Raw genomic sequence first — 24,893 nt, forward strand, 5'->3', positions numbered from 1 at the left:
GTTTTAGAAAAGAACTATAAATTCATACGATTTACAACTAATTTTATAACAATTTTAACGCACATTATTCGTAAACTATCAGATGTTTCTTTTTTTTAGCGTTTGATAGATATGGTTATGTATAAATTGTGCACGTTAAAGACTAAATATACAATGTATTTTAAACTATGTCGTGAGCCATATCATGCGCGGATATTCAGACCCCCCCCCCCCCCCCTGCAAATTAGAATTCCTTTAGATTTACAATATAAAATTATCAAAAATATGCCACGGACCCCCCCACCTCGAAATTTTTTCTTGATCCGCGCATACATATTGTAAGATAACAATTTACAACTTTTTAAATTACATAATACAGCGCGCGTTTTCATTGGCCAACGTCATTCATTGTGACGTCGACGTTGTTATAATACCAACGCTGTGTTGTAGTTACGGTTATTTCTAACGAACAAGTCGAAGCCGTCGGTTGTGTCTGATATCGCTCCTGACTTTTTCTGAAATATCTTCATCTTTAGAGTTAGCATCAGCTTAAAAGATGGACAAAAGGCGGATTAAGAGGGTACTACACATTTTCGTGATTTTTTTGTCGGGAAATTTCACGTATCTTGTAAATAAACAGAATTTTGAGTGTTTGTTACTTATCATCCCATATGAGACCACTGTCACTCAAACAGTGCCGTGTTTTATGAACGATAGCTTCAGATCCACATTCAAATTTGCGCATGTCTATTATCCGCTGTCCTTATAAGCTAGATGTCCTCGCAGAAAAGTCACTGTCACCCCCCCCCCCCCAAAAAAAAAACGAACAATTTGTAAGAAATCCGCTAAAATGGCTGCTTTTGGATTCTAAAATGGTTGTTAGTTACTTTCTTATAAACAAACAAACATATTGGGTTGTTGTTAGGCTACTATCGAAAAGTTGATAAAAAATCATCCATGAAAATTAGGATGTGCATCTCGATGCTCAATTGATAGGTAGGTGGTAATATTCATTATTATAAGTCTCTCTCTCTCTCTCTCTCTCTCTCTCTCTGGATTTTGAGTGTCAAACGGAGGGTGGGGTCTGCAGGACTGCGTTTTACAAAAGAACTTACGACTTACGACCAAATTAATATATGCTAATTAATCACAAATAAATTAATGCTCTCTTCTTGTGTCCGTAAAATATAATGATGGGAATTGAAATAGTTGTGAACAAATGGTTTTATATAAATTTTGTTCATTAAAGATCATTCTACAAGACGGAAAATATTTACGACTTTGTTGTAAGTTCTTTTGTAAAATGCAGTCCAGGTTCGGACAACACGCAACCTAATATCATCATCTTTACAATGTGAATTCTGGTAAAAATAAAGTTATCGTTTAAATATACATGTTAGTAAGTGTATGTTTATCCATTTCTTCGTCGCTAAACTGAGCATTTTGGTGGCACTCGGTATATCTCGGCGTCCTTAGTAACACTATATATATAATTAAAAAAAAAACAACCCACATAGCCACGTACAGAAGCAAATACGGATCCAGACTTTATCCTCTACTATCACACCCACTACAAATACAAATTGTCCACCACAGAACAGAATTCAAAGCCAGTCCCAAAATCATATAACATTGAATTTTATTTATACTCTACCAATATAGATCCAGCCGTCTGTGTTCAATAGGTGTAGCAAACACAATAAGTCCCTAAAAAAGAAAGCATTGAAATGACTTCTAGCTAGTGTCTTCTATATACATCCACGTTTTTGCTAAATTTTTTTCTGCAATAATATCCTACATAATATATCGATACAATTTTGTATATGAAAATAAATGGATTGTACATTTTAATGTATATTATAATGTATATTGTTTATTAAAATCCATTTTTGTATTCTTATTTAAGAGCTCCTGGTATTTCATAACTTTTTCAGAATTTTGATGAGCAGTTGGCGAACGTCTCGTCTCTCAAAATTCATACCCCACAGAACCTAGCAAATAACGAGGTTAGCATTAAACTGTTTTGAATTACATCCCTGGTGTAGCCAAAGTTTTAAAATGACTTTTGAATTACTAGTAACTATCATGATAAAACATCATATACCGGTATTGTAGACCAAGCTAAATAAAAAGCGCACGTGGCACTGCAATAGAGTATGGCGCAAGGACGACCCACAAACACAGGTTGGGAGAGACCCCAGGGTCAATGACCTCCCTGATCGGCCAACAAAGGTCAAGGTCGATGTAAGTCAATATATGGAGGTTAATAACAGAATGATTTGAAATATGTTCCTGGTGTAGTCAACATTTGCAATTGACCGTTATACTTTTTAAACTGGAACATATACCGGTATTTTAGACCAAGTCAGATGAAAAGCGCACATGGCACCGCAATAGAGTGTGGCGCAAGGATGACCCACAAACTAAGCTTGGGGAATCTTCAATAGTCAAAGACCTTCCTGGACGGCCAACAAAGGTCAAGGTCGATGTAAGTCAATGTTAATTTATTTCTTTAAATATGACGAGGTTAATATCAATCAATGTTTTGAAATATTCCCCGGGTTAGTTAACGTTTGAACTTAACCATTGTATGTTATATTCCAACATATATCGATCGGTATTTTAGACCAAGCCGAATAAAAAGGGCACATGGTACCCCAATAAAGTGTGGCACAAGAACGACCCACAAACACAGGTTGCGGGAGGCCCCAGGGTCAAGGACCTTCCTGATAGGCCAACAAAGGTTAAGGGCGATGTAAGTCAAAGTTAAGTTAAGTTTTTAAGTAAGCTGGTGTTAATGAAACAGTTAGACCATGTGATGAAACACAACCTTTCTCTATTACATAGGTGGTCTTAAACTGGAATTATTTAGGAACATTACACAAACAATGAGATTATTACATAGATCTAAGAGCAGTTATGATATATAATACGATAATGAGTACATGTAATCATAATAAATGGAACAGTGCTCAACGAGTATTCTTATGCTTACGGGATTAAGCACTCAATAATGAGAAATTGGCAAAGCGACCACTCATATAGCTAAATCCACACATATATCTATATTCCTCCTCCAATTATAATAAATTAAGGTTTTTTATCGTCAATTAATTCATGGTGAATAATTAAAAACGCCTAGATGCCTCCACTAGAAAGTGTTATTGCACTTTGATTCTACAAGGTTACCTCTGTTTTTTGCAGCCTGGGCCTCGAAGATGGCGCTATAACAGAATATGGCGAAGAGATTTTGTCTGGAAGAAAGAGGTGAATAGCCTACTTTTGCATTAAAAAAAATGTTATAAGAGAGAGAGAGAGAGAGAGAGAGAGAGAGAGAGAGAGAGAGAGAGAGAGAGAGAGAGAGAGAGAGAGAGAGAGAGAGAGAGAGAGAGAGAGAGAGAGAGCAAATAGTATCAGTTTGAGCCAGTGTTGTCTGTTGTAAAGCATAATAAATCCTTGAAATAAAATGTTTTACATTAAGCCGCCTGTATTTCTAAGCTTTTACGTTTTGTCCTTCTGATTTATTCTAATTCTAGCAAAATAAATAATAAATATGCTTAAGGTTGTTATTAGTCATAATGTATTTTTTTATTGCTAAAATTAAAATATGTCAGAAGGACAGTAATTTAAACTTTTTAATAAAACAAACAGACAAACGAACAAACAAAAACAAAAAAACAAAACACGCATTGAAAATTAATGCCAGTAAATTTCGCCCATCAGCGAATGTTGGTTTATTTGTTAATTGGAGCAAGTTGAAGTCTTCTGTACACTGTGTATTTTTCTCCATGTACTGTATATCTTTTTTTTTTAATATACTTTAATGCATTAGTATTCATGTGTCCCATTTGGATTCAACATTCATATATACTTGTACAATTTCATCCCATTTTGCCGTTTTAATTTTGACTCGATATCTTTAAATTATAACTTTTTTTTTCATTTGGGATAGGGTGGGTGTAACTGATTTAATATGCACCCCCCCCCCCCCCCCTTGGTTTAATACCGTCTTAATATTATAAATCGTGAACATTTCATAACCGGAGGTAAAAGTGGAAAATATACGTATATTACAAATGCAAAATATCATTGTAATTTATGTTCTGTGACAATACATCTTAAAACAATCCAACACATAAAATGCGACAGATTCAATCGACAATAATGATGATTTTTTTTTCATATTTAGCACCATTACATTTAATTCCATTATAATTGTATGATGAATATCGAGTCCTGTTTTGACTTTTTATCTCGATCCCGAAAGATCGAAATTTTTTTCTCGAAATATCTTAGGATTCGCAATGCAGAAGTTGAAATATATTTTTAAAAAAAATGTCTGTGACTGTCAGCTCACTTCAATTCGGGATAAAGTACAACTTTATGAATTAAATTAAAAAAAAAAAACTCTCTTGGGCATTGAATCCTTTGGAAATGATTCCAAATCTTAGCTTGCATATCTCAAGAGAGTATTAATTTAAACTTGTGTTCACGACTTTTTGGGCTAAGAACATGAATTTTTAAAAGAAAATATGGAAGTACATGTATGTGTATTCTTAAATAGTCGCTCTTATATAAAAACTCAAATTATTAAAATAATTCAGCAAACGATGCAGGAGAAAAGCTTGATCAATAAAGTACTTTCTCAAGTAAGTAACGTGGACTGTTTCGAACTCGTACAATTATCTGATCGTTTCGATACCTTCTGCTTGTAAAACTTTGGGGTTTTTTTATTCAAAATAATTTTTGAGGAAAATGTCGATTTTAAACTTTCAGCTATTTTTTAATCTTTGTCTTTATATTTTCAGCATTCGAAGGAGTCGCCTTGCAATTCTACGAGCTCTGTGCATGCTACACCACCCGCAAAAGTTGTTGCGCCCAAGAGCAATGTAAAGACAGCAACTTTGCCCAGAGCTGACTCTGCCCGGGCGATTGCTTCCGTCAGCAATACGATGCACACCTCTGCTTCCACAGGAAATCCAACAGCGTGTCAGTCTATGGCGTCACCGTCTAAAGCGACTCTGTCTAAAACAGAGACAATCTCTATCTCCGTACCCAGTGAAACGGCTGTCTCCAACACTATGACAGAATCAACTATTAATAAGACCATTACCAATGTTTCAAGTGAAGATCAAATTACGACATTCAATGGCAATCTCAAGTGTCGTCACAAGATGGCGACTACCACTACCACTACTTGCGCTTCTTCCTCAAAGAAGGAGACTGAGACTAGTTCTGTCATCACACACCAGTCTTTCCTCTCGACAGAGGAGAAAATGGTAAATTTTCAAAACATTTACTTGAGGTTACCTACAATGTACACTGTAATGATAACAAACTGATTTCGTCAAGTCATTGTGTGACAAGAATGAGGGACTGATTGTCTTTTTATATTCACTGCCATAAAATGATATTCATTGAATAAGTGGGATAACCTTTTCAAGAAGGTGATATCAGCTATTTGATTTTAATTGGTGATATCACTAAGCACTTACTGGAAAGGTGATTACACTTATTCACATAAATGATATAGCGAATTAAAAATCAATGTGACACCACAAATTTTAAAAAATCAAAGTAGATCTAGAGATATCACAAATTGAAAATCAATGTCACATCACAACTTTTAAAAATTGGTGATATTGCTTAGATGAAAAGAGGTAAAAAATCTTATACATGTTTTAACTAAGTTTTAGAAAGTGATTATCATCTTTTCGATTAGGTAATAAAATCTATTCAAACTAAATCTAAAATAATAACATCGATTCAGTATGAATAAGTGATATCACCTATTTGAAAAAAAAAATGTATTTGACAAATGGGTGATAGTATCTTATCATCTTGAATTGGTGATATCATCTAGTATTCAGATGTCACTTATTCAAAAAGACACAACCCCTTTTCATATGTATAATATCTCTGTTTGAAAAGATGAGTACTCCTATTGGATATCGCTAATTGGCAAAATACCAAACAATATTTTCATGGATACATGTAGGAAATGCATCTGTAAATGTCTTAACATCGGAATTTCTGTTGTCATATATTGACTGAGAGAAAATTAACATTACTCGTGAAAATAAACTACTCTCTCTCTCTCTCTCTCTCTCTCTCTCTCTCTCTCTCTCTTTTCTCTCTCTCTCTCCTCTCTCTCTCTCTCTCTCTCTCTCTCTCTCTCTCTCTCTCTCTCTCTCTCCTTATTGTACATGTATCTGTTATTTCCAGGATCGGAAGTCTTCAAAGAGGAAGAGACAGGAGATACGCAACGTTCCAAACAAGCGCATACGCCTGAAACAGTCTGCAGACGACACTCGGCTGAGTGTAAGTATCATCATAAAGATGGCAGCCTGGTCCAAAAAAAGAAACAATTTCATGACATTATATATATACATTGAAGTCATGTGAAAAAAAAGATGTACTATTCATATTTGTTTGTTGATGATTTTTAGTGTCGCTGGCTGTGGTCCATAGAGACACTGATGGAATGGCTCTGTTTGGCGTTTGAAAGTGTCTTTCTCTGAGTCATAGTCTTTGGCCTTAGAGAGATGGCGTGAGCCTTGTTTGTTTGGGTTTGTTTGGGGGGAGGGGGGTGTGATTTTGGTTGTTGCTTGTTTTTTTTTTTTGTTGCTTGTTTTTTTTTTTTTTTGGGGGGGGGGGGGGGGGGGCTGGGGTTGGGGCTGTAATTCATGCTCATACGTACAAACTTTTCAGATAATTTTTTGGCGTATTTACATATATACCATTTTATATCTCTACCTTTGACTATTTCTGTCATCTTTTCTAATATTACTTTGGATCTGTCTGGCATCTCCTTTGTTCTTCTAAGATTTCTTTCTGCGGTTTGTTGGTGTCACATACATTGTCATTGCAGCTATTTCTTTTTTCTTAAAATCATTTTTTGGTCATCATTATCAATATATGTATGCATTTAATCATCATTATATTTATTGAAATGAATAAAGTGAAAAATATTTTTGTGTTTGTTGCTTTAATCTGTAAATTTTGCTGTGCGCAAGTTCTTTTGTAAAAGTCTTTCTAGCGTTCCAGCATTACCACTGTGAGCACCAATCAAGAGCCAGATCCTGCCACTTTTGGAATCTTAGTACAACATGCAGAGAAAGTGCTAATATTAGGGGTCCTTAACAGAATAATAAAATGCACCATCTTGATGATAAATGATGCGTCATGGTCACATCATTCCACCATCAGGTGACTCCTCTTTCAATGATTGTCTCGGCGCGGTCCGCTACAACCTCCCGAGTTTCGCCGATTGGGGTGATCAAGTCTCAGACCGGAACCACTCAGCTCTCCGCCTTTTGTCTTGAAAACCTCACTGCAAAACAAAGACTTTAAACCTATGCACTCACAAAAAAGTCTTAGTGTTGCACTTTCACATGTTCTTCACGTTTCCCAATGGGTGCCATTTCCGCTTCTCTACCCAGACTTTCAATGAGTTGCCGTCTCGAAGTGCTTGTTACTCCGACGACACACAAGGTAATCCGTTGTTCTGCAAATTAAGGGCATCCAGGTAACAACTGGAAGACATATTACTCTCTAGTTCCGCTGTTTCCTGTCTGTAACCACATTGGGTTTTTCTTTCACACATTCTGCAAAAATACAATGGTATTTCAAATTTCATAAAGTGTTAATTTTCTTATAGAGAATTGAGAGAGAGAGACAGAGAGAGAGAGAGAGAGAGAGAGAGAGAGAGAGAGAGAGAGAGAGAGAGAGAGAGAGAGAGAGACGACTTTGTCAAATCAACATAAAAATTTATTCCCAGCAAGGTGGATTATTTAGTAGTTACCCAAATTCAGCTTGCTATCAAGAATAGTATATCATTACGGTGTATTTTGTAGCCTATTCATACACTACGAGTTTTTGAATAATAAATACACAAGCCAGGCATTTCATAGAATCTATGTAACGTAGGAATGGTTTCTAATAAACTTTCCCCCCTCCTGATTACTTGCTCAACTTCCGCTCTTGTGTTTCTTCTATTGTGTCCTCCAACAGCACTGTAAAATCTAGCAGAATAACTAACCAGCCCAAGGAGGACATAACAGCACTGTAAAATCTACTGAATAACTAACCAGCCCGAATGGGCCAAATAAAAACATCATGTCAAAGACTGGAAGCCGCTATTTCCACGGGTACTGCATACGTCCATTGAGATTTGCCTGCAACTGCCAGTCACTGATGGTATGCAGCATCCTACTTCCTTCAACTCCTCAAACACGATTCTGCCCACCAGACTCCTTTGTTCTTCTCAAGTCTTCCTCTTGCCTTTTTAAGCACGTATGCAAGAACGGAGAGAACCTTGTTACATGTATGTCTTCATGTTTATCTTCCATCTGTCTTGAGTTGGCTTGTCTATAACAAAGTCTGCAGTTTGAGTCGTCCCGCTTGCCCTTTGTTGCCAAATTGGTTGTGGTGGGCAACATGTCATAAACGAACTTCAGCTGAAATTCCAGTCATTGGGGCTCTTTGATCATGATGTTATTCCAAGATGGCTTCTTCCAAGCCACTTCCCATTTGAGCCAGCTTCCAAGCTTCTTTATGCCAACTATATTCACCGTTATATTGCACGTTCCACAATTTGCTTACCATTATTTGTACCAGATGCTTCTTCTCCACGTTGTCTGTACCCAATCATGTCGATGATAATACTCATATTCCTTGCCTGCTTAATACCACACTTCCCGTATCTCTATGTATCTGGAATCTGGAAGGACTCTGTCTCTTGCATCGTCTTCTTGGCTGAAAACTCTCCGTCCGTCTTGATATTCAACGTTGACTCTCAACCCTTGGCATCATCATTGTTGTCACGCAACTGTCTAACCCTGGTTATCATGAAATCAATTGAAGTTAATGTAAACTGCATATTTGCTCCCGTGCTGTACAAATCAACGCTGTTGAAGCTCATGAAAACCAAGGTTCCCACAGATCCCGTGGTTCCATCGACAAACTGATGTCAGTGCCGCGTGATACTCACAAGTAGATGACACAGACCTTGTGAAAGCACGCCATGATGTTATATATCCTATATCCACGCCTGGCATTTTCTTGGTTTCAAAAGGCCTTTGTCTTTGGTTTCCATCCAGCTCTCCAAGTGATTGCTGGATCCTCACTCACATTCTGCCTGTCTCTAAGTGAATCAAAGAACTTTCCCAAGAATCTGACTGTTTTATTAATATTCTGAGACTGGTGAAATAATCTCGTCTCCTACTTTGAACTTCTCTCCTGTAAATTTGTTCTTTAGTGTTTCTTCTGAATGTGTGATGTTTGCGAACATTGCAGACAAAATACATGACCAGCGTCGTTTGATAAGTAAAAATCAATTTTGCTGGTGTGTTTGTAAAAAGGGGCAAAATGTATAACTTTCTTACAGTCTCTCACGCATCAAGTTGATAACATGTTTCAAGTTCAGAATAAGGTAGAAGAAACATCGGAGGAGAGGAGAAAGCAACATTAAAATATAATATGTTACATAATATTGTTTATTATACTTTCATGTTAAATACTGAAATCTGATTGGTTTAGAGGCAGTTGATAATCCGTTCTACTACCCTCAGCGTTAGCAACACACTTAGCACCGGGTAACACAACGAATTGTTACATGCGCGTAAATCATACGCGCACGGTTCGCGGTGGAATTCACTTCATTTCTATAATAAAAGCAGTAAAAAATTCTCTAAAATTAAGACATTCAGTATTATAAAATAAATAGTGCCTGTTTGGGAGGATAACAGTTGAAATTGACACCCCTCGAAAACCATTGTCAACCTCCGCTTCGCGTCGGTTGACAATGGTTTCCTCAGGGTGTCAATTTCAACTGTTACCCTCCCAAACAGGCACTATTTATTTAATATTATACATGTTATCGCATCACAAAAAGAAGGCATTGAAAGTTGACCATATTTGTACACGGTTTTATTTCAACGTGGTAAGAAGTTTGTACATTAGCTTTTAAAGTCGCGAGACATATGTTAATGATTGAAAAAAGAACTTGTATAATTTAAATTTTAATAAAATCTTAGACTAACAGAGTTCAATTGTGATGACCCCACTATTAGGGTGTATTAAAATAATGAAAATTTTAGAAGTTTTAGATAAAGTGTGGCTGTGAAATATTTGAAAATGGTGAAAATTAATAAATGGTATTATTAAATTTGACCTATCAATATGGCCTTATAATTTGACGTGCAAAACGTCTGGTGGAAAGAGATAGCGCACCTGGTGAGTGACACAAACAAACATTAAGAGATTTCAACGACCTCTAAGATTTTCTTTCTTTTATGCTATCATGATGTTTTTCACTGCACTATTCCTAAAACAGGAGCACATGCACACGTTGTAATTTACAACAGGTGTGAAATGTCCCTAAATAACCAGAATTTCATTCACGGAACCCCTTAAATCTACTAATTATTCTCCCTGTTAGATGATAAATAAAATTCTCATTGACGTTTAGATTAGTAAAATACACCCCTTGTATGACAAATACAACTATCCTTATATTAGAAACAAGATAATGAGATGCATATTTTTAAGAAATCCCAACCATCATTGCTTGAGAATTGGGGACAACGTTTATCCCAAGAGTTACTCCTTAATCCCCCAGTTCCGCCCATGCGTACAAATGACATCATTATTTCTCGTGTTTATACCTTGCAATTTTCACAAAGCAGGTGTTTGCTGGATTATGATCGGCTAATATTGCAAATAAGCCTCAATTTGTTATGGGTGCAAATTTCGTTTCATGTAAAATTTAAAGTGCAAGATATCCCAATTTCAGCTGCTCCAACTTTTCATCTCTTATGACTCGGTAATTCTATAGAATTAACATATCTATTCAAGTATGTCATTTTGGTATAGATATTACCCATTAAAATTGTCGAAGAGATTTTTTTTTATTTCAATCTTATAAATGATTTATCATAATGATTTAATATCTCTTTGAAAAGAATGAAAAACATTTATTTAATAAAATTAGTATTTATCCTTTATCTACTGAAGAACGGGGAACATCACTTTGACCAATATTCTAGTTTTTGATTAAGTCATTTTTGTTCCAATAAAATGCAAATTTCAAAACCAATAATTTTAACTCGTGTACGTGTGGGATAAATATTAAAATTACTGTAACCGATCATGTACATATTAAATCCATATATGGTCAATGTAAAATAATTTTAAAAAATTGAAGTTGTAGACTTGAGTTCGATCTGAAATAGAAAAAAAAACATGCCAGATAAAATGTCGACAAGAGGCCCACAGGCCTTAACGTTCGCCTGAGTACCATAGCCTATACACAGACCTCTCGGGGAATCTCACATATGCATTTAAGCTTTACTCTCGAGTCTAAACCTTTGCCAAAATAAAGTAATGACCACATTCCTTGCCTGATATTGTGCGACATGAACTATGAAATATATCTAGGGCTATCATGATACCTTTAACTTGACGGATATCTGAATTCTCTTCTTCTTATTCAAACTGAACGGAAAAAAAGAAAACAACTTATTTCCCAAAACCAGGAAAATCCAAATCCGTGGATGGGGGGGGGGGGGGGGGTACATGTATACCTATACCTTAAATTTTTTTACCTACCCCCAAAATTTTCCCATATCATGAAATTCCGTTGGGGGGAGGCCAGTAAACCTATATATTACTCCAATTTTCAACATCCCTATTTCAATCTTTTTAAGGTAAGTTTAGGAACAATTATGTTTGCTGCGAGAAAAAGTGTGGGGGGAGGGGGGCTGCACCCTCTCTGATGCTATTTGCCTAATGCCTAATGGTAAGGTCTAAGTTTGCAAAAAAATTAGCATAGCCCCCCCCCCCCCCCCCGGTTCCGACGCCTATGCCCTATGACCACGCCCCTTGAGGCCAGAAACTAAATACTAGTATGCAGTTTCTACTAAGTTTCAGCAGAATTAAAGAAGATTTGGCCCTTTGAAGCAAGAGGTATTAAATTTACAATTTACGTTCCTCTTACCAAAGATGCACCAAATCACTTTTAAAAAATTGGCAATGCAGTTTAAAACTGTTCAATTGTTAACACACGACGACGGAGGTCACCAGAAAATATTTAAAAAATGAAGAGATTTTTCTTCTGATTTACAGGTACTGGTACATGCATAACAATCACACAATCGAGTTCATAGGGATAAAATCAATTCCCGAGATCGAAAACTGCTTTTGACTCGCACATTTTCAGTTGAAGTATCCTAATAAATTCTTGCGTTATAAAATATATCCCATCTAATATTATTCGTCTTTTTTTGATGTTGGAACTTAAATTTCTGAAATCAAAGTACACTAGGACATGTCTACTTGTATTTCGGGAGGTCGGATATTCTTCGTTTTTATACAATGTACATAAGGAATATAAAAAGGAATTTTCATTGTCAAATTATCATTTTCATAAAGCCTAATATATCAAGTACACATACATCTTGTTTCTGATCATGAAGAATTTGGTTGTCTCCGTAACCTGGTAATACTAGTTTGAGTTAGATTTCTGATGATTTTTTGACTTTGAAGTTTGAGCCCTGTGGTAGTTCCGGTTTAAAGCTCTATCTCTCAACGATTTTCTAATTGCTTAAATATCACCTCTTCCTCAGTCCCTCTCTTCAATAAAAGACACTTTATTCGCATGGACTTGAATGACCATTGGTTGAAAGAGACCATAAATATTGTTGCCCAGGTTTGCAATTGCAAATAAGCATCATGTTGCAATATCCAATTCACTTTTAAAAAGAAAACTCAAGACTTTTTTTTTTTCAAAAATAGAATATATAATTATTTGTTATAAAAATACAAATGGTTTGAAATGGTGAATTGGAGTCATGGCCTACACATTGATATGGTAAACAATTACGTTGTGCATGATGGCAAGCTGACATTCAAAGAAACAATAATACATGTAAGTTAAACAAACTACAATCAATCCATCAACAAAGACCCTTAGTTTGTATGTTACGAATTAAAAATTCTATTGTAAAGATATAATTTTGTATATCAAAAACATCTATACAAAACATTAATAAATCTAGAGTTTACAAATTTCACATTAAAAATTATAAACAGCCTTACATCATACTGTACGAGTCATGGAATGTATTACATGTACAAAAATTTGAAAACAAAAACAACCCTATATATGTATATATCTTAAAGTAAAACACTCTAGTCTGATATGTTTGCACTCTTCTTTGATATGTTCTTTCAATAATACTTTAAAAAACAAGGAGTATGATATCAAAATTTAAACAATAAACACCAAATCTAATAAATAACAACCTATAAATTGGAATGAAGCACTATTACAATAAAACTAGACTGTATAACCAGACCTGCATAGAAATAATCATGCATTAGAAGCATTTTTGAAGAGTTTTTTTTTTGAAATTCTTTCCTCCCTTGGCACTTTCTGGATTTTCAGTATTATTGCATTGTTCTTGAAGTCACTTTTCATTCTATTGTTTGCACTCCGTCACTTCTGTGGCATAATGGATTGTAATGAAAGTCGCTTTTTGGTACATAAAGTGAAGTTCTGGAAGCCTCAGAATGGAGTGCGTAGCTCTAAACTAGAGTATGTTTGATGGCAAGTCTTTATTATTATATACAGTTTATGGAATTCACAGCATGGTTGTGCTTTCTGTAAATCCTGTTGGTCTGGGGGGTTGACTCTGAGGGTCATCTCTGAAACAAAGAAAGAAAGTCCCATTTAAAACAAAACCACATTCAATGAAGTCAGAAGATCAACTCTAACGTTACATGACATGTATGTTTATCATGTTCAATTTACACAATTATAACTACCGGGTACTCCACTGAAAATGATCAATCATAAAATGTTTGTCCACAGTGTGAATAGCAATAAGGTACATATATCAAAGAAAGCTAACTTTGTCTTCTTACTTAAAATATTTTTAAATCTCAAAAATTTAGAATAGACATTGGGAACGGACAATAGAGTTTAATTAGAGGTAAATGTAACAAAAGACCGCATCTTTTACAGACAATCTCAGTTTTGTTCTTTGCATATTTTAAACGACCAAAATGTATGTAACAAAAATACAAGTGTATACGTGAAGTTAAAGTTAACTTCTATTAAATACTATATGTAATAACTCAACACTCCTGTGTATACTGACAACCTAACAAAATGATTACATAAATTGTAAAGACACTTACTCCTGATAGATAGGATTGACGGCGGACGTAATTCCCTGATCTCCGCCTATATGCTCTGCTGTTACGTTTTCTCCCTCAAACGTCATGTTAATTTCTCCTAAATCATGCACTGCTTCATCAGGTGCTGGGACATACATATTTAAACTCTGTAAAATACAAAAATAATTTGTTAATGTTGTTTATTACATCAGTTTAAGCATAAAAAGGCAATAAAGTAGTGTATTTTGACAACTAAAATCTTTTTCATCTTAATCTTGCTCCATTTCTCAGATTGAAAATTATACATCCTTAAAAAAAATCTCATAAAACTTATTTTGTAAATGTTTCACCTGTGTTTCATATTCCCTGAGAAAACTTGGTGGCTCCACAAATTCAGGTTGATCAAACGCCCTTAAATGGGTTTCATATTCACCGACGTATCTCATATACCTGATCAAAAAGAAAAAGCAACAGCTTGACAATTTGTAAAATACATACTGGTAAGATGGGATGAAATACCTTTAAACCAATTTTGTGAACAGTGTTGTGTCTCTGCATAAGACCACTGACCTTGAGTGAGTAAAGATGATGACAATGAGTCCAACGAGACATAAGAGGATAGAAATGGCTGCCAAAGCCACCAGGGCTGCCCATGGGTCATCCAGCCACCACACGTAGGATTTACTCAGCTGGAAGATGCGGCTAGCCTCGCTGTCAAATGGTTTTCTGATGGTGATAACATCCAGTGAAGGGTCCCCACCTATCTTGTTCTTCAGATCACCCAGATCACCGCCAGGGAACAGCTCATCCTGTCGTGTGTTGTTGATCAGGTGATATGGTTCTACAGTTTCTTGTAGGACAAAGTACACATCAGCACTGCAATTCAAAATATAAAATCAGGAATGAAAATTGAAATTGATAAATAAACGAAAGTAGCCACCATCAAACATTGATCCCTTATCTTCAGAGTTCACATAAATGTATGTGACCCACTGCAAACTTTCAATACAAAGGTACTTACTCTGGTACATCGTCATCATCGGTCTGGACGTTCTGCAAATCATTCAGATATCTCTTTCTTTCAATCGTCTCAATGATGGCTACATGCTTTGTCACATTTTGAAGAACTCTGCAAACCAAACCAATTACATTACTCAGATGTGAAATTGAATCAATTTATGTCAAACTTCTTTATCAACTGTAAAACAGTAACAGGTGATGCAATACACTGTGATCACAAGATGTTTATAACTATGATTATTACTAAATGTTTATTACAATAACTATGATTATCATAGTAATAAACAACTAATGACCACAAGTCTCTGTGATGGTACATTATATAAAAAGTGCCTGTTTGGGAGGGTAACAGTTGAAATTGACACCCCGAGGAAACCATTGTCAACCGACGCGAAGCGGAGGTTGACAATGGTTTCCTCGGGGTGTCAATTTCAACTGTTATCCTCCCAAACAGGCACTATTTTTTTTATTATACTGAATGTCTTAATTCTATAGAATTTTTACTGCTTTTATATAGAAATGACGTGAATTCCACGGCGAACCGTACGCGCATAATTTACGCACATGTAACAATTCGTTGTGTTACCCATTGCTAAGTGTGTTGCTAACGCTAAGGGTAATAGAACGGATTACCAACTGCGTCTAAACCAATCAGATTTCAGTATTTAACATGAAAGTATAATAATGTGACATGTTTCATGTTGTGTTACATTGCAGCTATTTGTAGTGTGTATTGATAACTAGTGGTGTATTACAATGAAGAAACTACCAAAGTATTCCACTGAATTACTAATGTTGAATTACCTACTGGCTACTAGTGTTGTACATCAGAATGTGGTAGCTAGTGATGGTACCAGAATCATGGTGTAACACTAGCAAGATAAATCAGGTCTACAGGTACCCAGTAGATAGTTGTGGTTATCATGTGGTGTACTATCGTCTTTAATAATAGGAATACTAGTTATTTATAACTGTGTGTTTACTAATCACAATATTGATACTGGGGAAAAAGCATTATTAGGATTATTAGAATGTGGTCACAACAGGTACTTTACAGTGTATATACCAATGGGAGATACTGTATCATTTAGTTATTCGTGGTGTACGTATTAAAACGTGGCTTTAATAGTATCACAATGTGTTGTAATGGAATTACAATTAGGTATCCAAGGTTGTCATTCAGTGTGGATAGTACATTTATTACTTACTGTCTGATGAACTCTCTTTTAGGTAACAGATCCTCTGGATTTTTGTCTTTGAAGACCAACACAAATCGATTAAATGGACGAATCAAATTTATCTGAAAAGGCCATTTGATCACACTTAGTACATGTATCTAGATGACTGTTGTTAAATGCACAAAAAACTACAAAAATTCATTCCATTTTATGAGTAGAAATACTTACAATAACATTGGTCTCATCTGACTGTTTTTCGGTGAAGCGAACTGGGTTGTCAGATGCAACAGCTCTGAAGCGGTATTGCACTGGCTTGTTCAACTCTGCTGACAAGTCTCTCTTTGTAGTAACAATGCCATCATCAGAAGAGAGGGAAAATGGAGTGTTTGCAGGGCTTTCTGATGCGTCTTTGATGGAGTATGTTACAAGACCATTGGTGCCCAGATCTAAGTCAGTAGCCTGAATGAGAACAAAACTGTGTAGATTCATTTCCAAGTTGTAATGCAAGATGCATGACGCTTTTTTAAAAAAGATTTTTCTGTTCAATTTACGAATTTATTACTTTTTGTTAATACTGTAGATCAGTTCATAAAATAATGTAAAAATACAATGCTTCTGCATTGTTAGCTGTATACATATCAAAAAAAATAATTTTTGATTCAGTTTTATGCAACAGATAATTAATCTATGTAGTATGTTGCTTTCTTGATGACTGTAGAATTGTATTGAAAATAAACCCAGTAAGAATTCAGAAGTAAAACAAAAAATCAAAATCAACCTACAAACTTTGGTAAAACACTGGTACATACCTGAACCTCCAAAACCTGTTTGTCAGGTCTACTGTCATTAGCGACAGCTCCAAAGTACATCCTTAGTACATTGGGGTTAACGGGATACACGGGGTAAATGAACCGAGGTCCATTGTTGTTTTCATCTTTCACCTGAATGATTACTGTTGCCAACTGGTGGGTGTTATAGACTACAATTAAATAGGAACATCCATCTTATTAGCTGAACAAAACATATCATTGAAAGTAGAGACTTATTTACATCATAAAGTAAATGTGATCGGTTTTAATTCACCCTTTCTCGATCTGCATGGTGATAACATATTGGCCCATTATCTGTACATACCATATATTTGCCTCTTCCTCCTGTTATTGATGGTGTCTGGGCGAACGCTCACTGTTACATTGTATCTGCTCTGTACACTGTAGTCCAGCTGATGCAACAGAGTCAGTTTACAGTTTTTCTGCAGGTTATCTGTGATGATTGAGAATTTGTTGGAGAGGTCCAGATCCTCAATGTTACATACGATTCTGTTCTCTTCTTGGTATTCCACATCCATTGTTACAATCACTTCGTTCAAATCTAGGTTTTCTGATACCTCTTTGCTAAAAGATGAAAATGAAATCAAATACACATGCTATAAAAATGGGCTAGCAGAGATTATAGAATGTTAATTTCCCTTTTGAGTTTAATATGGCTACCGTAAAAAGTAAATTTCACATCAGTTAAACAATCCTGCTTACTAAAAATTGGCCTTCATTATGCTGTGTTTTTCTAATGCTCACTATACACTTACTAATACACTGGCTGTAAGAATCCAAGTTGTCCAGCTTGGGTCTCATGGTGACTTAGTGCTATATTTACACGGATTTCTGAACATTTTTGATTCCAGCTTAGATCACACGCTCTGATTCGGACCTACAAAATGAACATTGTGTATTAACGCAGTGTACTCTGTAAAACAAAAGGCGAAGGGGTCACCTTAATTACATTCCTGAGAAAGGAGCCACAAAATGACAAACTAAGTACTCAGTCCATAATAGAATTCAAAATATTTTGTTTTATGATTACTGATCTTTCTTCAAAAATAGAAGAAATGCATCTTCAATACCAAAGTATTGAAGTGTTTATTTCTTTTTCACAGATATACATGTGTGACATTCTTGTGACTTTAATTTTCCAAAACAAAAATTAATGGTGGCATTAAAAGTTAATTTTCTTGAATATCGTGATCCAGGATTAACAGGTTCCCCTCCCCATTTTAACCAATATTATTTTATTTACATACCAACAGTGATATAAACAGTAACATTCTCCACCCCCAATAAAAAAAAACATAAGAAAAAACCCACACATACCGGCAATGCAATTATATTTGTTTCTGAGGGAAGAGGCTGGATCACCGTCAGGTTTCCTGTAGGTGTGATTTGGAAATACCTGTTGTATGTTAATGCATCCGATGGCAAGGAATAGCTCACCAATGCATTTGGTGTCTGAAAAAAAGGACATAAAAACTTGAGCATCTCCTCATATAACCAAGTATTTAAAACAAATGAAACAAGCTTATCCAAAGGTGAAATGACATTCTTACATTAGCACTGTATGGATTTAGTCTATCAGCATCAGCTGCAGATACATTGAGCACAATTTTGCCATAGGGGTCTAAATCGAAAGCTGATGCATTGTAAGTTTGTGATGCAAACTCTGGAGCGAACTCGTTGCGTACAATGTTGATGGTAACAACTGCTGTAGCATTTTTGGGGCTCGTGGAAACATCCCTGGCCATAACTGTCAGCTATTAAAAAAAAAGTCATTATGTTATATAAAAATCAGGTGAAAGAAAACATTTAAGAAAGATTAGGGATACCAGTTGGTGACTATTCCTCATTGATCTTTGTTAAACAAACAAACAAAAAATTAAAAAACATTTGGAGGTGAAGGCATGTTTAAAGGAAAGAATAAGAGATAAAACTTAAGCCCAAGTACTATTAGTACTTACATTGTACTGACTGGCTGTCTTGTTGTTGGTGAGTGACTGTGCCAGCTGGATTTCTCCCGTGGTGGAACTAATGATAAACACAGGACTACTGGAGAGAGGGACACTTCTCACAATGGAGTATCTGAGAACACCACTGCTGCTGTTTCTGTTGTCATTGTCTGTAGCAATCACACGGTGAATGATGTCGTTAAGGCCTTCATACTCGGAGATTGTTACGCTGTAGTTCGGGTTGGAGAAGACTGGTTTGTGGACGTTGCGATGAACTCGGACCGTGACTGTGGCAGATCCTTGAAGGGTACCATCCGAAGCTGTCACCAATAGCTGTGGAAACAGTCAGTCATAATTTATAAATTCCTAGTCAGTATCAGTATTCTCTAATAAGTATTCAGTTTTAATTTCATGTAGATGATGTATTGTTTGTCGAAATGTTTGTATCACTCCATGATAAAACATATTCATAACTGACACTTCAAGAAAGAAAACCTCTGACATACCACATAGCGGTCAGCCTCATCTTGGTACAGGGTGGTGGCAGTCCTGATAAGACCACTGGTGCTATCAATGTTGAAGTACAGAGAAGCTGGGGGATTGTAAGAGATGCTGTAGGTAAGTGGGTCCTGCAAAAGAAATCAATTGTGAATTTTCAAAAAATTAAACAAAGAGCAAATACTTATTTTTATCAAAATTGCCTAAAATGAAATAAGTAATATCAACTACTGTGAGTAGATTAAAAAAAAAAAAAGCAACAACAACATGATTATTCTAGATGCATATACATTTGTAGTACACAATGAAACAAAAAAGTTTTGCTACTTATTCACAAAAATGTGAGCTTCTGAGACTTACTCCATCAAGGTCTAGGGCAGCCACCTCGATAACTGAGCTTCCAACAGGAATGCTCTCATTGACATCAGCTTCATATGATCTTTGTATAAATGCAGGTTGGTTGGGGTTTCTCTCCACAATGACTGTGACAGTGACACCAGACTGCTTACTTGGGACCCCCTTGTCTCTGGCTATCACACGCAACTGAAATGTAGAAAACATTTCAAGACATTTAAATACTTTCTTTCTTTAAAATAATAAATTCTAAGATATCACAGTATTTCTTGTTGATGGCAATGTCTTCTGCATTTAAAAAAGTTTATAGAGTGTAAATTAAATCATCATTTTTTTTTTTTACCTGATATTGGGGAGTGTTGGGGTCCCCACGTAGATTGGAGGTGAGTGTAATGTCACCAGTGGTTGGGTTAATATAGAAGTAGTTTGTTGCATAAACAGGCTGTGATTCTTGTGCACTGAAGAAGTACACAATCTCTCCATTCTCTCCCTAAGATAATCATATACAATCATTTATATCTTAAAATAATACAACTCAAATAGATGAAGAGTATTCAGAATCAGCCACATATTTTGATTATCAAATTTGTCAAGTACAATGCATGTATATTCAATAAAAGCACATATACAATACTGTATACAGGGATATTTCTGGCCTGTGTAATTTTTGCCCTTCTTCACTTGCAAGCAGTTTTGTCATGTATTGAATTTGCCCAGACACAGTTGTGTTTAAAGAGAAATAATTGGCAACATTGGAGTTTGAAAATAAAACAGGGACGAATATTTCCCTGTATTCAGTATAAAGCAAAGTCTGTTCTCCAAGATTCGGTAAAATTGCCAGAACTAACCAGATCTGCATCACTAGCATTGACGCTAATGATATAGGATGACACAGCTTTGTTCTCATTGATGGTTATCTGCAGATTTCCATGGCTGAATCGTGGTTGGGTGGGATTCCTGATCACCAAGACATACACAAAAGTTTCAGCCAGCTGGGTTGGGTCTGACTGTCTGTATGCAACAACCCGAATCTAAAAGGAAAGAGGAATTCAATGATAAATGTAGAACGTACAATACTTTCAAATTGAATCTTTACATTCAATAATAAATTCCAAAGAAAAATTAATTGAGAGTTATCTTTCATACCCTGTAAGTTGGTGTTTTGTTGTCATCCAGGTGAAGGGATTTGTTAATTCGGATTGATCCATCAGATCCAATTTTAAAGTACTCTTCTGCTAAGCCATCACCTCGGATTTCATATACCAGTGTACTCTGATGAAGAATATTAGAAAATAAAGATCAGTATGTATATATGTATATCCTTCCTTGCTTTAATCTTATACTACATGTATTCCTTAAATCACACTTACACCTGGCATAGGATCAGTAGCCAACACTTGGGTGAGGAACTTATCCACTGGAGCATTTTCAAATTCGGTGATGTCATATCGGGTAGAACCAAATGTTGGCTTTCCGATTCGCTGAATATTGGCAGTGACCGATGTCTCAACAAACAGTGGTGGAATTCCCTTGTCTCTAACACCCACTGTAAATGTCCACTGGTCTTGAGTGACATCTCGCAGACTGATACGTGGATAGATACTGCCTGTGTCTGGGGTGATTCCAAACACACGGTTGGCATCTTCTGGTCCAGCAAAATAGAACTCTAGTTGTCCATTCAGTAGAGTCTGCAAAATAAAATACAAGGTCTTAAGCAAAGTCTGGTATGGAAAAAGTTGTGTGTTACAGAACAATTCATTCGGATAAGACAAGCTGGTAAAAAGTGTAAAATACTAAGAAAATCAAGCAGACTAATGCTTCATATTTCTATAACATTTGTAACTACATGTATTATTACTGAAGCATGGTTTTAAACATAAATCATATAATGCATGGTTACTTTACAATTAATAATAGCTAACTTCATTCAGCTCAGGACCTGACAAATTTGTGATCAAAATGTTTTGAATTCCTTCATCAAAAAATAATCAGAGATATACAGAAATACATATTTTCTCCCAATGAAAAACTTACTGCTGAATCTGGGTCCGTGGCAGAAACCTGGAATAGGGACTCGTACACATTGACTGTCTCCGAGGGACTGAACACGTATCTGGCCGGGTCAATAAAGGAAGGTCTGGAGTTTCTGTTGACCGTTAGTGTCACAGTGGCTGTTGCTGTCTTTGGGGTGGAGCTCGTGTCCCTGGCAGTGATTCTCAGCTGAAATTCATATTTAGTTTATGTGTGTGCATCTTATTAATTTATTACAATACATGAACCAGCTAAAAAAAAAAATCAAAAAATTGTACAAGAAACTTTTTAAAATTATCTTTCAGCAGTGAATATACATGTATTTTTGTATGTATACATCATCAGTTTAACAATATCCTTAAACCACTTTAAAAAATAAATTACATACAAGGTTTTTATAGGACATGTGAATGAATCTTTAAAATATTTCTACATCAAATAATAAGTCTTTATATTAATGAATGATATTCGAATTTGTTCCAAAGTACACACCACATAGTCTGGAGGTCTGGCGGTGTCTTCAGAGAGCCTAGTATCAATGGTTATCACACCAGTGATAGGATCAATCACAAAGTAATCAGTGGCGCCAGCTCTTCCATCCTCAATGGCGTAGAGCAGTGTCTTCTCTGGTAACTGTACCCATGAAATATGACAAAAAGATTCAATATATTGAAATTTTATTGAAACAATTTGTTCATCCCCCTAAATTATATAAATTGTTCAAACTACAAAAGTTAGCGTGAATGATCCAACGGTAGGGCGCTCATACCACGGTATCTCAATCTGACATATAAAGCCTAGCTATCAAAAAGACGTGACAATGACAAAGACAACTGATACTATTATATAGCTAAGAATAAGTTTATTACTGCTTTAAACCTTGAACAAAAATAACGCACCACTATACATAAATCAATTAAATAGGATGAAGAGCAAGTGTAAGTCAAATACTCACGGTTGCATCGGCATCTGTGGCATTTACATCAACTACAAAGGTTCCTGGTGGGTCGTAATCGTTCACTGTTGCACTCAGTGTAGAAGGAACAATGACTGGGGGATTGGTGTTCTTCAGGATGTTTATGGTCATTGAGGCATAGGACTTGTCATCTTTATACTTGCTGTCATAAGCTTCCAAAAACAACTGAAGCAGATAAAAAACAGTAGTTTTAGAAAAAAAAATAAACCTATGTTTGTCATCACCATGGTTATTTTCTCGGGTATTACTTCAATTTAAGCTTTAGTAAAAGCATATGATTCAGTATTTTATTAAACACTGCAAACTTACAGTATATAATAAATTTCTGACATTTCTTGTGCAAGTAAATTACACTAGAATTAGAGGAAAGTATGCATGTAAATCATCCACAAACTGGCTAGCTTACATATCATGTAAATTATCATCAATGATCTAGATGGTTTATTGGCATTTATCACAGATTTTTTTTTTTTTTTTTTTTTTTACAGAACCACAGATTGACATACCATCCTATTTACAGTGTGCTGTATAAGACTATCTACTAATTTTCCTCATATTTGACTAAAGTACTTTACTTTGATGAACTTCTTTGTCTATCTAATCCAAACATACCAGATATGATGTCACATCAGGATTGTCCAGTAAGCTTTTCTTCACGCGGATAGTCACAAATGATCCAGATGGCTGCATCCAGAAGTAATCTGTTCCAGGATTAAATCCATTCAAATTGTATACCACTTGACCCTAAAATAGAATTTAAATAAAGATTTTATCTTGACAGGATCTAATCCTAGATTATACAGTCATGCATATTTGAAGTCGATTCTTAGGATTGGATTACAAAAAGAAAAGCTTTAATAGGAAGAACCAAATAATTCTTCACTTCAAGGCAAGCTCTTGCCTCCAGTGAAGAAGAATCAAATCATAAGGTCATGCTTCACTGCTACGGTATTCCTTAAAGGGGCATGGTCACGATTTGGGTAAAAAAAAATTTTCTTCCGATTTTAATGTTTACAATGCTTCAATAAGGCATTTTTAACAGGCAACCAAAATTTTAGCGTCATTTGTTGAGTTATGAGTGATTTACAGAGCTTTTGTTTACAATTTGAATGTTGAAGTGAAAATTCCAATTTTAGACCTTCAATGAATGTGTTAAACGTTAGGAACTGATCATTTATGCCTAAAATGAAAAAGAAAATAGACAAATCAGCTTGAAATTTTTTTCACCGGTATATTAAACCTATGTAAACAAAAACAAGGCATGAGGCTTGTTTACATGACAAAGAATCATGAGCTCTGTATCTTGCTGATAACTTAACGACTGACTCTCAAATTTCATTTGATCATTAGAAATGCATTCCTAAAGCATTGTAAATAATAAAGGCAGAAAAATAGAATTTGACCAAAATGGTGACCATGCCCCTTTTAACCTTAAACCAAATGTCTCAGTAGAAATGTCTAACTACATGAACCCAAGTACTGCTTATAATCCTTACATTCTTTACTGTATATATTTATTTGCAGGCCACCTATGGCTTACAATCCTCGATGTTTGACCCCTTACCTCCACGTCTCTGTCCACAGCTGATATAGTCTCCACTGAACTGTTCACTGCTGTTATAATTGGTATGTTCACATTGTAGAAGTCTTTGGTAAACACTGGGGGACCTTTCAGTGAGGTGACATTGATGGCAACAATGGCTATTACAGTGTTTATGGGTTGGCGAGTGTCTGACACATCAACATTGAACTGCAGAAAAAATTCAATTCAAATAAATAATCATACTGAAGTCTCGCAGTTTCACTAGTTTTGAATTTAAAAGATTTGCAATTTTTAGTTGTAGCAATATATTGACATGCATTGGTTCTTGCTGTAAATGCATGTATCTATCAAGTTAAA

General features: G+C 35.5%; 2 protein-coding genes across 4 annotated transcripts in view; one reads left to right on the forward strand and one right to left on the reverse strand.

Annotated features, from left to right (window-relative positions):
* The first annotated feature begins 434 nt into the window (after positions 1-434).
* Positions 435-6,509, forward strand: LOC105328513 (uncharacterized). Of its 3 annotated transcripts, XM_034458376.2 has the most exons (9): positions 435-559; positions 1,914-1,985; positions 2,095-2,223; positions 2,339-2,467; positions 2,606-2,734; positions 3,184-3,246; positions 4,788-5,258; positions 6,205-6,300; positions 6,429-6,509. In XM_034458376.2, the coding sequence occupies exons 1-9, from the start codon at positions 536-538 to the stop codon at positions 6,498-6,500; spliced, it is 1,185 nt and encodes a 394-aa protein (XP_034314267.2). In that variant the 5' UTR covers positions 435-535; the 3' UTR covers positions 6,501-6,509. The 3 variants fall into 3 exon arrangements, with proteins under 3 accessions (XP_034314267.2, XP_034314266.2, XP_065923217.1); XM_034458375.2 differs by lacking the exon at positions 6,429-6,509 and having other exon boundaries at positions 6,205-6,414; XM_066067145.1 differs by lacking the exon at positions 6,429-6,509 and having other exon boundaries at positions 2,339-2,455; positions 6,205-6,414.
* A 6,654-nt stretch (positions 6,510-13,163) lies between these two features.
* Positions 13,164-24,893, reverse strand: part of LOC105344514 (uncharacterized) — a 77,660-nt gene continuing 65,930 nt past the window's right edge. The window contains exons 151-174 of the mRNA XM_066066030.1: positions 24,558-24,743; positions 23,606-23,737; positions 22,973-23,158; positions 22,510-22,650; positions 22,021-22,206; positions 21,357-21,674; positions 21,133-21,258; positions 20,835-21,017; positions 20,330-20,476; positions 19,993-20,175; positions 19,641-19,763; positions 19,147-19,467; positions 18,739-18,942; positions 18,506-18,640; positions 17,944-18,065; positions 17,493-17,752; positions 17,168-17,337; positions 16,587-16,817; positions 16,389-16,480; positions 15,182-15,289; positions 14,731-15,036; positions 14,511-14,610; positions 14,182-14,327; positions 13,164-13,686 (exon numbers count right to left, since the gene is read on the reverse strand). Of these exons, the coding sequence (XP_065922102.1) occupies positions 13,623-13,686; positions 14,182-14,327; positions 14,511-14,610; positions 14,731-15,036; positions 15,182-15,289; positions 16,389-16,480; positions 16,587-16,817; positions 17,168-17,337; positions 17,493-17,752; positions 17,944-18,065; positions 18,506-18,640; positions 18,739-18,942; positions 19,147-19,467; positions 19,641-19,763; positions 19,993-20,175; positions 20,330-20,476; positions 20,835-21,017; positions 21,133-21,258; positions 21,357-21,674; positions 22,021-22,206; positions 22,510-22,650; positions 22,973-23,158; positions 23,606-23,737; positions 24,558-24,743 (4,170 nt within the window). The 3' untranslated portion in view covers positions 13,164-13,622. The remainder of the gene's footprint in view (positions 13,687-14,181; positions 14,328-14,510; positions 14,611-14,730; positions 15,037-15,181; positions 15,290-16,388; positions 16,481-16,586; positions 16,818-17,167; positions 17,338-17,492; positions 17,753-17,943; positions 18,066-18,505; positions 18,641-18,738; positions 18,943-19,146; positions 19,468-19,640; positions 19,764-19,992; positions 20,176-20,329; positions 20,477-20,834; positions 21,018-21,132; positions 21,259-21,356; positions 21,675-22,020; positions 22,207-22,509; positions 22,651-22,972; positions 23,159-23,605; positions 23,738-24,557; positions 24,744-24,893) is intronic.

Source organism: Magallana gigas, chromosome 7, assembly GCF_963853765.1.
Source record: "Magallana gigas chromosome 7, xbMagGiga1.1, whole genome shotgun sequence".
Taxonomy (NCBI): Eukaryota; Metazoa; Mollusca; class Bivalvia; order Ostreida; family Ostreidae; genus Magallana; species Magallana gigas.

Coding starts and splice junctions, on each gene's coding strand:
- LOC105328513 (XM_034458375.2), top strand. CDS start 536: ATGGACAAAAGGCGGATTAAGAGG. Junction 2,224..2,338: donor CAACAAAGGTCAAGGTCGAT/GTAAGTCAATAT, acceptor CCGGTATTTTAG/ACCAAGTCAGATGAAAAGCG. Junction 3,247..4,787: donor ATTTTGTCTGGAAGAAAGAG/GTGAATAGCCTA, acceptor TTATATTTTCAG/CATTCGAAGGAGTCGCCTTG.